At 47.1% G+C, this 11198-nt stretch overlaps 2 protein-coding genes across 2 annotated transcripts; both read left to right on the plus strand.

The window, feature by feature from the left end:
- Window positions 1-4276: 4276 nt before the first annotated feature.
- On the plus strand, window positions 4277-8897 carry LOC123143958 (probable beta-1,3-galactosyltransferase 2). Its single transcript, XM_044562950.1, has 11 exons — window positions 4277-4980; window positions 5615-5711; window positions 5911-5972; window positions 6085-6296; window positions 6388-6451; window positions 7144-7216; window positions 7345-7465; window positions 7689-7776; window positions 7868-7993; window positions 8097-8206; window positions 8312-8897. Exons 1-11 carry the CDS (start codon window positions 4880-4882, stop codon window positions 8458-8460), a joined length of 1203 nt encoding a protein of 400 aa, XP_044418885.1. The 5' UTR covers window positions 4277-4879; the 3' UTR covers window positions 8461-8897.
- A 472-nt stretch (window positions 8898-9369) lies between these two features.
- Window positions 9370-10032, plus strand: LOC123141286 (uncharacterized). The gene has a single exon (XM_044560463.1). The coding sequence runs from the start codon at window positions 9461-9463 to the stop codon at window positions 9821-9823; it is 363 nt and encodes a 120-aa protein (XP_044416398.1). The 5' UTR covers window positions 9370-9460; the 3' UTR covers window positions 9824-10032.
- The last annotated feature ends 1166 nt before the right edge of the window (window positions 10033-11198 follow it).

The following is an 11198-nucleotide window of genomic DNA, read 5'->3' on the forward strand; positions in this document are numbered from 1 at the left end:
GTACCTCTTAATTAGTAATTTCGTAGGAATTGGCGCTACAAGCGCTAAATAGGAAACGCCAGAGGATGCGGCGCGTCTGCTTGCCTGGAAAGAGCTATATGCCCTAGGGGGAAATAGGCCCAAGGGAAAGTAAAGAAAATGAATGGAGAGAAGAGTAGATGGGCCTATTCTATTGCATAACTGCAGAGAGAGAAGATAGAATGGGTCAGAAGTGGTGAGATGGTCCATTTCAAATTTCTAGGAATTTATAACTACCAATTCTCAGAAAAAGGAATTTATAATTATTTTCTACCATAGGAAAATAACTACGGACTTATATAATTGCTAAACCTTTTTCGAAAACCCAAGAAAAAATGAGTAAGCCAAGGTACTTGTATTGACCATAGGGAAATTATTTTCCACCCAAACTAATTTTGGAAGCTCATTTTAGTTTCAAAAACTCCCCTCTAGGCCATTTATAAATGTCTAGAAGTATTTTCTAAGGTGCATTAATTTCTAAAAGGGTTTTAAGGAACCAAGTAAACTAAATTAAAAAAAATCCATCCTCATGTATTGGAAAGTCGTTTTATCCCCTCTCTTTGCATTACTAGTTAGTTGCGCGCATCGTGAGAGTAAGTGCGATCGAATATCTATATACCACATTTGGTGGCGCTTATCGAGTACACGATCTCGAGTTCCAAGTTTTTTTTAAAGGAGGAGTCCCCCGACATGTGCAGCAAAATGATGCATAAGAGTTATGAGATGAAAACCCTAGGTCTGACATGAGTTGTTATACTTGGCAATGGTGATGTTTTTGCATTGTTACCTTGTTAAAGACATTGCTCGAACAAGCTCAGACTTGTTCTTTAGGTCGAAAACCTAGAATCTGACCTTTGGATATGGTCAGTGACATAGTTTATCCATCTCTTTGTTTTGGGATTTTTTTTCTTTCTTCTTTTTCCTCTTGTAGTTATCAATCTCTTTGTTTTGAGATTTTCTTTCTTTTTTCCTTTTGTAGTTATCGATCTCTTTGGTTTGGGATTTTTCTTCTTTTTCCTTTTGTAGGCATAAGCTTGATTTTGTATGACTTTGCCTTTTGTTAGTGTGTTCTTTTTCTGTGTGTGTGTGCGTGTGTGCGTTGATGTTGATTGTGTGGATCCTAATTATTCGAAGGTGGGGTGTGCGCTTATTATATTTTTACTCCCTTGATGCTCCATTTTAAATCAGTAAAATCATACTTTGTCAAAAAAAAGATGATCCAGTTTTACTAACCAGCTCCGTTAGTTTACTGTTTGTTTTTTCGCAAAAAGAAAGTTTATTGTTTATTTAACCTCATGTTGTTTTTACAACGTTATGAAATTGTGCTGTTATTTTCCGCAGCAGCGTAAATAAACTAAATTAGGCTAAGCTGGACTAGTATCAAACATGCACGCTTGATATCTACAACTTAAAGCATCTACAGCGGGGCGCCCCTAACCTGTCTCAAACGTCCGGATGGACAGTCCGGTCACTGGTCGGTCACAAAAATTCGACCCATACGGACTCCTTAAACGGATCTCAAACGACCAGGCTGACGGGCACCCCTCGTATCCAGCCTAAATATGGGGTGCCCGGGCGCGTCCGCCACGTCGGATCGACAGCCTTACCACGCTTTAAATTGCACCAAATCCACCAAACCCTCCCCCTCCGCCTCCCTCCTACCTTTCCCGCACCCGAGCCCTCGTTGTCCGTCACCCTTGCTCCCCATCCTCACCACTGATCCCGATCCACCGCCCTAGATGTCGTCTAGCCCATCCCCGATCGCCGCGACGGAGACTGCATCCTCCTCGTCCGTCGGCGTCCCGTCCTCGGGTCCATCGTGCAAGGCGGAGAACGTCGCCCTAAGGATGCGGTGACGCCGGCAGCGAGATAGGAAAGCGGCGGTGGCGTCACAAGGAGATGTGAACATGGACAAGCAGCTGCCCCCCTCGCCTCGCCCCGAACCCCGCACCCCATCCATCCGTCCACCGGTGATGAAGAGGATGATATTGCCATCGAGAATGAAAGAGCCAATGTGCCAAAGGATAACCGACAAGTCATGGGGAACAAGTAGGAGAAGGCAAGGGCCTCCAGCGACGCCGCGGCTACAAAATTGTCCTCCACATGGACGTGCATTTTTTCGGCCAGGGAGAACAAGAAAAGAGGAGAAGTTCAAGCTCATGTTGGATGCGCAAAAGGAGATGATGGATTGGGACCAGAAGAGGGCGGAGAAGAAGCTGAAAATTGAGAGGGAGAAGATCGAGTTGGAGAAGCAAGAGAAGGTGATCAAATGGGAGCTCGAGAAGGCCAATACATTTGGAGAGATTGAGCTTGAGAAGGAGAGGTTGCACCTCGCACAAAAATCGGAGGATGTAAAGATCATGTTGAGTGGACAAAACCCTCTTGGATGAGCATGCAAAGAAGTGACTTGTGGAGAAGAAGGGGATCAACGAGCGTAGGGAGGCGGCAAGGGCGGCTGCGGCAGCAACGGAGCATGCGGCAAGGATGCAGGCGGAGCATGCAGCCCGGATGCAGGCGGAGTAGGATGCAAGGATGACCTTGGAGCAGGCGGCATGGATGGCGTCCGCCGAGTGATCCGGCCAGCAAACAAGACATCCGTCATGATTGGACATTTATTTCATTTTGGCATATCCAGATTGTTGAACTATGATTTCCTTTGCTTTATTTCGAACTATTGAATTCGAACAATTTGTATCGTATGATTGATGTGCATGGATTGTACGGATTTGAAGCTCCGCATTTGAGATATGTGGATGTGCGACAGCCCATATGAGGGGCCGGCGGACGCGCCCGCGGGTGTATAGGGGGGGACGGATTTGCCAAGTCCGACTATAGATGCTCTTAAGGGCAACTCCAACGCCGACCCTCAAACCGCCCGCATATGTCCAGACCGTGCGGTCCGAACCGTGGAAGCCATCCAGCGCGAGCCTATATCAATCCGCTCAGTGGTCCGGACGCATTTTCTCCCACAAAGTGAAGACTAAGTGGGGTTGGTTTCTGTGGGAGTCCAGACATCAACCACGTTGGACTACGACGCCCTAGGCCCACTAAATCCGCCCTCACGGCCCCATTTTCTTTCACTCCGCCGCTTCTTCCCCTTGCTTTGCATCCGCACCCTTCACCTCTGCCGCCGCCGTTGTACCTCTCCAGCTGCCACACAAGCATTGCTAGACGTTCGTAACCAATACCAACGCGCCCGCTCGCCTTTTACGACGGCGTTGTCCACCCTGGAGCCGTTTGTACCCAGGTACACTCCGCCACCCTGTCGACGACCTCCATGGCAGCCATCACGTCCGACAGGTGTTCGGTCAAATGCCATTAAGCTTATTTTCGGACGCCATTTCGTTTTTTAGAGTAAAAAGGATGGTGGGGGTACTCAACCATGGAGGATGAATTGTTGTGCGATGCATGGATGGCTGTATCCGCAAATTTCGTAGGCTGTAGCAGAGGCGGCACCTTTCTGGCAGCAAGTGCATGAATCGTTTCATGAGCGAAAGCACATTGCGCCCTACGACATGCACATTATCTATGATCGCAATGTGAGGTCGTTATCGTATCGATGGCGTGCCATCCAAACCATCGTCACCAGGTTTTGTCACATAGTTGCTCAGCTAGAGGCAAGGTGGCCATTGCGGCAGATGAGGCGATCATAAGCTTTGCTTCTTCTTTCTCAACTTGTCGATTGACGCATTGTTTCACTCGATGTTGCTATTCACATTGTGCAGTCTGTACGCGCTGCCGTGATGTATCATAAGATAGAGAAATGGTCGTTTACGTACACATTATTGGATGAAGCTGAAAGGGCAGTATATGTGAGACGACATGATCCATCGAAAACTTGATGGACATTGAATTTAAGACATTGTTGTACTTGCATGTTATGTATGGATGATTTATGCCATCTTTTAAAAAGTTTAATGAATATCAGCCGGTTTGCAAGAATGTCGTTTGCTAAGTCAGAAACATCCATATCGACGGATTGTTCCCTGTCCACGGACGCATACCGCGTACCGGAGCAAATTTGCCGGTGAGGGTTGAAGATGCCCTTATTAGACCCGTACGAAAACGCGATTTTGACCATGCCACCGCGCAACCGCAGCATCCCTTCTACAGCCGTGCAGCGACAGCGACGCCACACCAAAACCAGCACGGGGAACACAGAGCGGTTGAGCCTTCCACATCCCCTCACCCCACCCCACCCCACCATCACCCTCGGCTGCAAGCAAGTGGAGGGAGCTCAGCAGCAGCAGCAGCACAACTGCAGACGCATGTGAAAAGCCACCGTGGTCCTCGTGGAACTCCATCTATCCATCTATCCGCGCCGGGAAGGGACGAGGTCACGCCATTAAAAAACCAGCGCGGGACCGCGCTCCCGCGACCTCGAGGATCTCGAATCCCGGGAGAACCATCCCTGCGCCGAGCTCTGATCCGGCAACAAGTGGCCGGCTTGATTCGATTCGACTGGCTGTTTGTTTTACCCGCCACCACCACCTCTGCCGCTCCTCGGTTGTTTTCTTGACGCTGCCGACGGACCGTCCGTCCATCCACCCCCACCTCGGGGCTTACCGTCCCCCGCTGTCGCGTTTAGATTAATCAATGCGGGCGGGGCTAATGGCGTGCGCCAGTGGACACTGACTGACCTCCGCACCACACCCACATGACCCGTCGTGGGGGGGAAGGTGACCAGGTGAGGTGAGCCGCGCAGAGGTGCGTGCGTGCGAGACCGCCAAGGGCAACCAGCCAAGAACGAGGGCTCCTTCTTTCTTGCTCCTGCATGCACTGTGGGAGAAGGTGAGGGACTGAGGAGAGGAGGAGACGGCGCTGTCGGTGGCGGCGACGGTCTGCGGCGGCGGCGGCCACCATGAGCTGGAGGAAAGCCGGAGGCGATGGAGGCGTGTCCAAGCGGTGGGCCGTGCTCCTCTGCCTCGGGAGCTTCTGCCTCGGCCTGCTCTTCACCAACAGGTAAACCAGCTCCCCCAATTCTCCCTCCCGCTTCTTCAATTTCTCTTCAAGATTCCCAGCTCAGCTCAGCACGCGAGCTCGAGTTCAGCTCGGCCTAGCGCAAGATCCGCGGCGTCTCGCCAGCCTCTGCACCTCGAATTTGTGAGGTTAGAGATCGGATGGCAGATAGGGGTTGCCAAGGCTTGATTTGGGGATTTCTACATTCTGTCGGCAGCCTCTTCATTCTGCCCCGCCATCGAATAATCCACGTGTTTTTTGCTCATCTGGTTACGCAAAGTCCGATTCTGATCCTGCCGAATTGCGGGTGCGTTAAGTAAGGCTCCATGAATTTAGAAATTCGGTGGGTTTGCTGCCACATCAGGCCATTTTTCCTTACCACAATTGGGGCCGGGGTGCGGATGATCCTGCGCAGAATCTCGATATAATTGTAGAGACGAGTTATTGCTAGGTGATGTATCCTCCAACATTGAATAACTGTACTCCTACCCAGAACTGTAAAATGTGATCACATCTTAATCTTATGAACGTCTACCTCTGTTCGATCTCTTGAATTGGACTAGACTTTTCCATTGCGATGCTATTCGACCGCAAAGTTTAGGAAATGATTCTTTTGCATTCGGTTTGCTTGATCCAGAATGTGGACACTGCCTGAGGCAACTGAGGTTCCACTACCCAATCAAAGCGTCGAGGAAGGCAAAGCTCTAGTTGCTGCAGATTGTGGTTCAAAAAAGGTACTGGTGGTGTACTTTTCCCTCCATTAATTTCTGTCAAGTATTCCATAATTGCACATTAATATTCATATTGTACAGCAGCTGCACAAGTCAGTGTTATAAAAGCAGATTGCTGCTGTGTAATGTGTATTGTAAATTTATTATATTGTACCACCTGCAGTAATCGCTAATACATAGTTTGATTATCATGTGCTGCTAGGTTCAAGAACTGCAAAAATATAAAGATGTGTTACCAGATCAAGATACTCATCATGATGTACAGTACGTACCAAGTTTGTCTTTCTTGAGCACATATTTGTTCCTTTATTGAAAGTATCTTTTTATGAAGATAATTGTTCTGACTGACTGGCATTTCCAAATGTTTTGGTTGTAGGACACTAGATAAGACAATAGCGACCTTGGAGACGGAACTCTCGGCTGCTAGAACCCTGCAAGAGTCATTGCTCAACGGTTCCCCTGTTTCAGAAGACTTCAAAGTTTCTGAGTCGATTGGGAGGAGAAAGTACCGTATGGTCATTGGCATCAATACCGCTTTTAGCAGTCGCAAGAGAAGAGATTCCATACGTTACACCTGGATGCCTCGAGGTTGCTGACATTCAACTTTATAGCAAACTTGCTTCGGAATATTTCTTACCCTGTGAACTTTGAAATAACTAATAACAAAGTCTGAAAATAGGTGAGAAAAGGAAACAACTTGAAGAACAGAAGGGGGTCATAATTCGGTTTGTCATTGGTCACAGGTATGATGCATAAAGATTTTTATGTGCATTTAACTATCAAGGCATGATATTTGAATAGTGAGAAGTTCTAGATTATTTATTTATTCATGGTAATAACGTATCATAAATTGTACACAGTTCTTACTCCTTTATCACAATTTTTTTTTGGCCAATGCAGTTGTATATCTTTTGCCAGTTTTTTTTTTGCGAAATGCAACTGCATGATATGATTTAGGAGCGGTTTCATTCAAATTTTGCTTTTGAAAAAAAATAAAAATTTGTCGAATGCAACTGCATGATATGATTTAGTAGCAGCTTCCAAATGTAATTTCTGGCCGGTACAGATAAACGATTTGCTGAGTTAGTGAATGCAATATAGCATCTTTGGAAAAATGTACATGAAACTGGGACCAAAATCACAACTTTTGAGTTTAGTAATATCCGCATGCTGATCTTGAGGGGTCCTTTTATTTGTTCTCCTCTTCTGCAAGAGAAGGCTGTAGAATAATGGGTTGTTAAGTAGTGTAGTCTCAGTTTTCCACTTCAAAAATTGCTTCAGAGTTTGGACAAGGTATTTATCAAAGGAGAGGATATTGTTAAAATATTTTTTATGCGATATATGAAGGTTAAGTCATGCATAGCTTATAGTAGATGAGAAGGAATGTATGTTTATGGCAAGGCATGCATAACCTCATTCTCCACATGATGTGCAGTGCTATAGCAGGCGGAATTATTGATAGAGCAATTGAAGCAGAGGACAGGAAACATGGGGATTTCATGAAGATAGTAAGTTGTTTGTTACTTAAAAAAAAGGATATTGGTTTCACATGGGAGTGACGCTGTTATTGTTGTCCTCATTTGGACTGAAATGCTATTTTGTCCTCCCTGTTTACTGTGGTTACAACGTTGTGCAGGATCATGTCGAAGGATACCTTGCCCTATCTGGCAAAACTAAGACATACTTTGCTACAGCTGTTTCATTATGGGATGCAGATTTTTATGTGAAAGTTGATGACGACGTGCATGTGAACATAGGTAAAATCTCTATATTTATGCCCTTTACAGCTCCAAAGTTAGGGGTTAAATGAGTGTGTGTGCGTGCATCTGTCATTTCCGTATTCAAAGCTCTTCATTAATTTCTTGATGATTATCAATGATGTACCCTTTGTATGTGTAGTTCACCACCCTAACTAGGATAATATGTGCATTCCTGTGCGCGAAAAAGGCCTTGGTTCTGACATCAGATTTGCATTTGCAGCAACGCTTGGACAGATATTGTCCAAACAGGCATGGAAGCCAAGAGTATATATGGGGTGCATGAAATCTGGCCCTGTCCTATCTGAAAAGTAAGTAATACATTATAAGCCCTACATTGTATGGATCTCTCCTTCTCTTGCAGGTCAAAGGTGCTAAGATCTGTTGGCTTTTTTTCTCCAGGGGTGTGAGATACTATGAGCCTGAGCATTGGAAATTCGGCGAGCCAGGAAATAAGTACTTCCGACATGCTACCGGTCAATTATACGCCATTTCAAAAGATCTAGCAACCTACATATCTATAAACAAGTGAGACATCATAAGTTCTCATGCAATTGCGCCCTTCAATCTTATTACTGTGTGGTTCTGGTGAAAGCTAACTTTTTTGCTGCAAAATTCATTTTAATGCTAGGCACGTCCTGCACAAGTATATAAACGAGGACGTTTCGCTAGGATCTTGGTTCCTCGGGTTAGATGTTGAGCACATTGATGACCGGAGACTCTGTTGCGGTACTCCACCCGGTGAGCTTCCATAACTCCATGCCTTATAACTCTTGCTTAATATCCATGATAATAGCACGTCGATGAGGACATTGAATCACATCTTGTCCTCAACTCTGCTCACAGACTGCGAATGGAAAGCTCAGGCAGGGAACACCTGCGCGGCGTCATTCGACTGGAAGTGCAGCGGCATATGCAACTCGGAAGGCAGGATCTGGGAGGTGCACAATAAGTGCGCCGAGGGCGACAAGGCGCTGTGGAATTCCACTTTCTAGCGCGACCGGAACCCTGACTGAAGCAGAGGAAGCTCTCCTCTCCTGTCCTGTTTGTTAGTTGTTGTATACTAGATCGCCCCACGGTGCCGTGTATGTAATTCATCCTGTAGGTATAGCTGTGGTTTTGACCGTGGGACTGGCTGACACCGACGAAGCGGACCACAATTTTACGTAGCGTCTGTCCGCCGGTGGCGCCGAAGGCGAAGGCGAAGAAGGGTATCCGAGCTAGCCGTCGCCGCATTCTTTTGGTGGATAAAATGTTGCAGGTGGCCATTCTGTACCGATCTCCTGTGCTGTTTGGCTACCACAGATGTATGACCGAAATAAAACGTCCCTGAATCCTGCATTTCAGTGCATTCTGGACTAGTTTTGGGTTTTGTAACAGCTGAGGCTCACTCTAAATGAAAGGGAAAACTCATGATCTGCCGTTCCAAATATGTTGAAGTTTGTAACTATGTGATGATGTGATTTGCCACTTTTTAGGATTTAAGCGACGTTTCTTCTTGCCGAAAGCCAGAAACTGCACCCTAGTTTCCAAAAATTCCGAATTATGAAGTACCGTGGCAAAAAAAAAATCATGAACTGGAAAAAAAGGTCACAAATGTGCCAGTCACTTCATCATAGAAAGGCGTAGGAGATTATGAAAAGGCAAAAAAAGAAAGATCTGATTCCTGTTTTTACGAGAAAAAGATAAGATCCCATTCCAGGAACAAAATCTGAATTGGTGGTACGGACCGGGCACACCTGTCAGAGACACGCTGCTCGTCTGCTTGCGCGGTTGTGCCGACGCTGCGTGCCCGTAGCGCCAGCAAATGGTTTCGTCTCCTTTTTACAATTTTCCCTCCTTGTTTCTCCGTTCCCGCCATCGTTTCCCTCCACTGCTGGTGTCGTCCCGTCCGTCCGTATTAAATCTCTCCCCCCGCCCCCCCGCCAATCCTCCTCGCTCCGCACGATTCCGCGCCTCCTCGCCGCAAGCGCCGACGACAGAGCCTCCTACGCGATGGCCATGGACCGCCGCGCCCGCGCAGCCCCGCGCGCGGACGAGGAGCGCCCGAGCCACGGCCGGTTCCTCCGCCCCGGCGCGCTAGCCCGGCTCCGGGACTCCAGGATCGTCGCCCGCTCCCTCCGGTCGGCGGCGGCGCGCCTCCCGATCCCGTCCGCCCCTCCGTCCCCCGCGCCGGAGCAGCAGCGGCAGGACGGCATGCCGCACTTCCTGGTGGGGCCCACGAGGGGCCTCTGTGGCGCGGCGCGGTACCCGCTCAGGAGGAGGATGGCCGCGGCGAGGTGCGTGGTGTTCTTGCCGCCGCCGGAGGCGTTCTTGGACGCGCCCGCGCCGTCGTGGGGCCTCGCCACCGCGCGCTGACGGGGGCCGGGATCAGCCGCGGCCGTGCGTTTAGATTCGCAAGTAGTTAGAACTCTGTGCAGATGGCTCGCTGGACTTTCTTCCGTTCAACAGTTTTAGGATCTGATGCGACTGTTTTAGATCTGCTACCTTTCCGGTCTAATTTTGTGTCGTAGAATTGATCCAAATTTACAAGTTTGTGACTTGCATCTGTAGCTGGGTGCGTTGGTTTTCCTTCTGTTATATAGCTTTCTTAGTTTCTTATTTTCATATAATAAATTTGCATAGACCGGTTTTGTCAAGAGAAAAGAATTCTCATCAAACGGATAGAGCAGGACAAATATTGATCTCTGTCTATGCATATGGACGGATATCGCCAAACAATGAATCTATCCACCTCGAATGTAAGGATTGAATTTGACAGTGACTTGATATGGTCTTATAACCCATGGTGTTTCTGAGTGAAACAAATGGAGAAGGTGACTGGTGGAGCTATCGTCACTGGAGAATAAAAGGAGATGGGGGGTGGGGGTGGGGGTGGGGGGTTACCGGGATGGCCTGGGGCGTGCGTGGCCAGCCGTTGTACAAAGAGGACGAAAGATTGAATAAAGTAAAGAAATACAAATGAATAGGTGGTTGGTCCCAGATGTCTGTGTACGAGACCTGCTGGATCCACCTGAGAAAGAGACTATGTCGAGAGGAAGGAGATTCAAAGCACACCAGCCGTTGAATTTTAATCTAATGGTTGCCAGAAGGACTGACGCAAGAGGTATGAAACTTAACTTGTTCTTGTTGTTTGTGACCAAAGATGACCACCTGATAATCTAGGCAAAAAGAATGACTATGCAACCTACAGAAAACCGCACTCGAACTTAAAAAAATGCACACAAAAAATGATACACCTGCTAGATCCCCATAAGCATGTTGTGGGCCACGGATGTCATATGAAAAGAAACCTGGGCTGGGAAGCCACAACGCAGTTGATATCAAATCGACCTAAAAGAAAGGAAACACACCAGTCCAGTGAACTAGTAATCTTATTACATATATGAGCAAACAGATTCATAGCCATTAAAAAAACAGGTTCATGGGTTCTTAGACGAAATATTACGGATAAAACAGATAATTATGACACATAGGTGATACGTCTCCAACGTATCTATAATTTTTGATTGTTCCATGCTATTATATATTCTGTTTTGGATGTTTAATAGGCTTTATTATACACTTTTATATTATTTTTGGGACTAACCTACTAACCCAAGGCCCAGTGCAAATTGTTGTTTTTTTGCCTATTTCAGTGTTTCGTAGAAAAGGAATATCAAACGGAGTCCAAACGGAATGAAACCTTCGGGAGAGTTATTTTTGGAACAAACGTGATCCAGTGGACTTGGAG

This window comes from Triticum aestivum, chromosome 6D (genome assembly GCF_018294505.1).
Source record: "Triticum aestivum cultivar Chinese Spring chromosome 6D, IWGSC CS RefSeq v2.1, whole genome shotgun sequence".
Lineage (NCBI taxonomy): Eukaryota > Viridiplantae > Streptophyta > Magnoliopsida > Poales > Poaceae > Triticum > Triticum aestivum.

What these genes read in the sequence shown, in the direction of transcription:
- LOC123143958 (XM_044562950.1), top strand. Translation starts at nt 4,880, where the DNA reads ATGAGCTGGAGGAAAGCCGGAGGCGATGGAGGCGTGTCCAAGCGGTGG. An exon ending in CGACGTGCATGTGAACATAG is followed by an intron (nt 7,466 to 7,688) that starts GTAAAATCTCTA and finishes TTGCATTTGCAG; the next exon opens with CAACGCTTGGACAGATATTG. An exon ending in ACCTACATATCTATAAACAA is followed by an intron (nt 7,994 to 8,096) that starts GTGAGACATCAT and finishes TTTTAATGCTAG; the next exon opens with GCACGTCCTGCACAAGTATA.
- LOC123141286 (XM_044560463.1), top strand. Translation starts at nt 9,461, where the DNA reads ATGGCCATGGACCGCCGCGCCCGCGCAGCCCCGCGCGCGGACGAGGAG.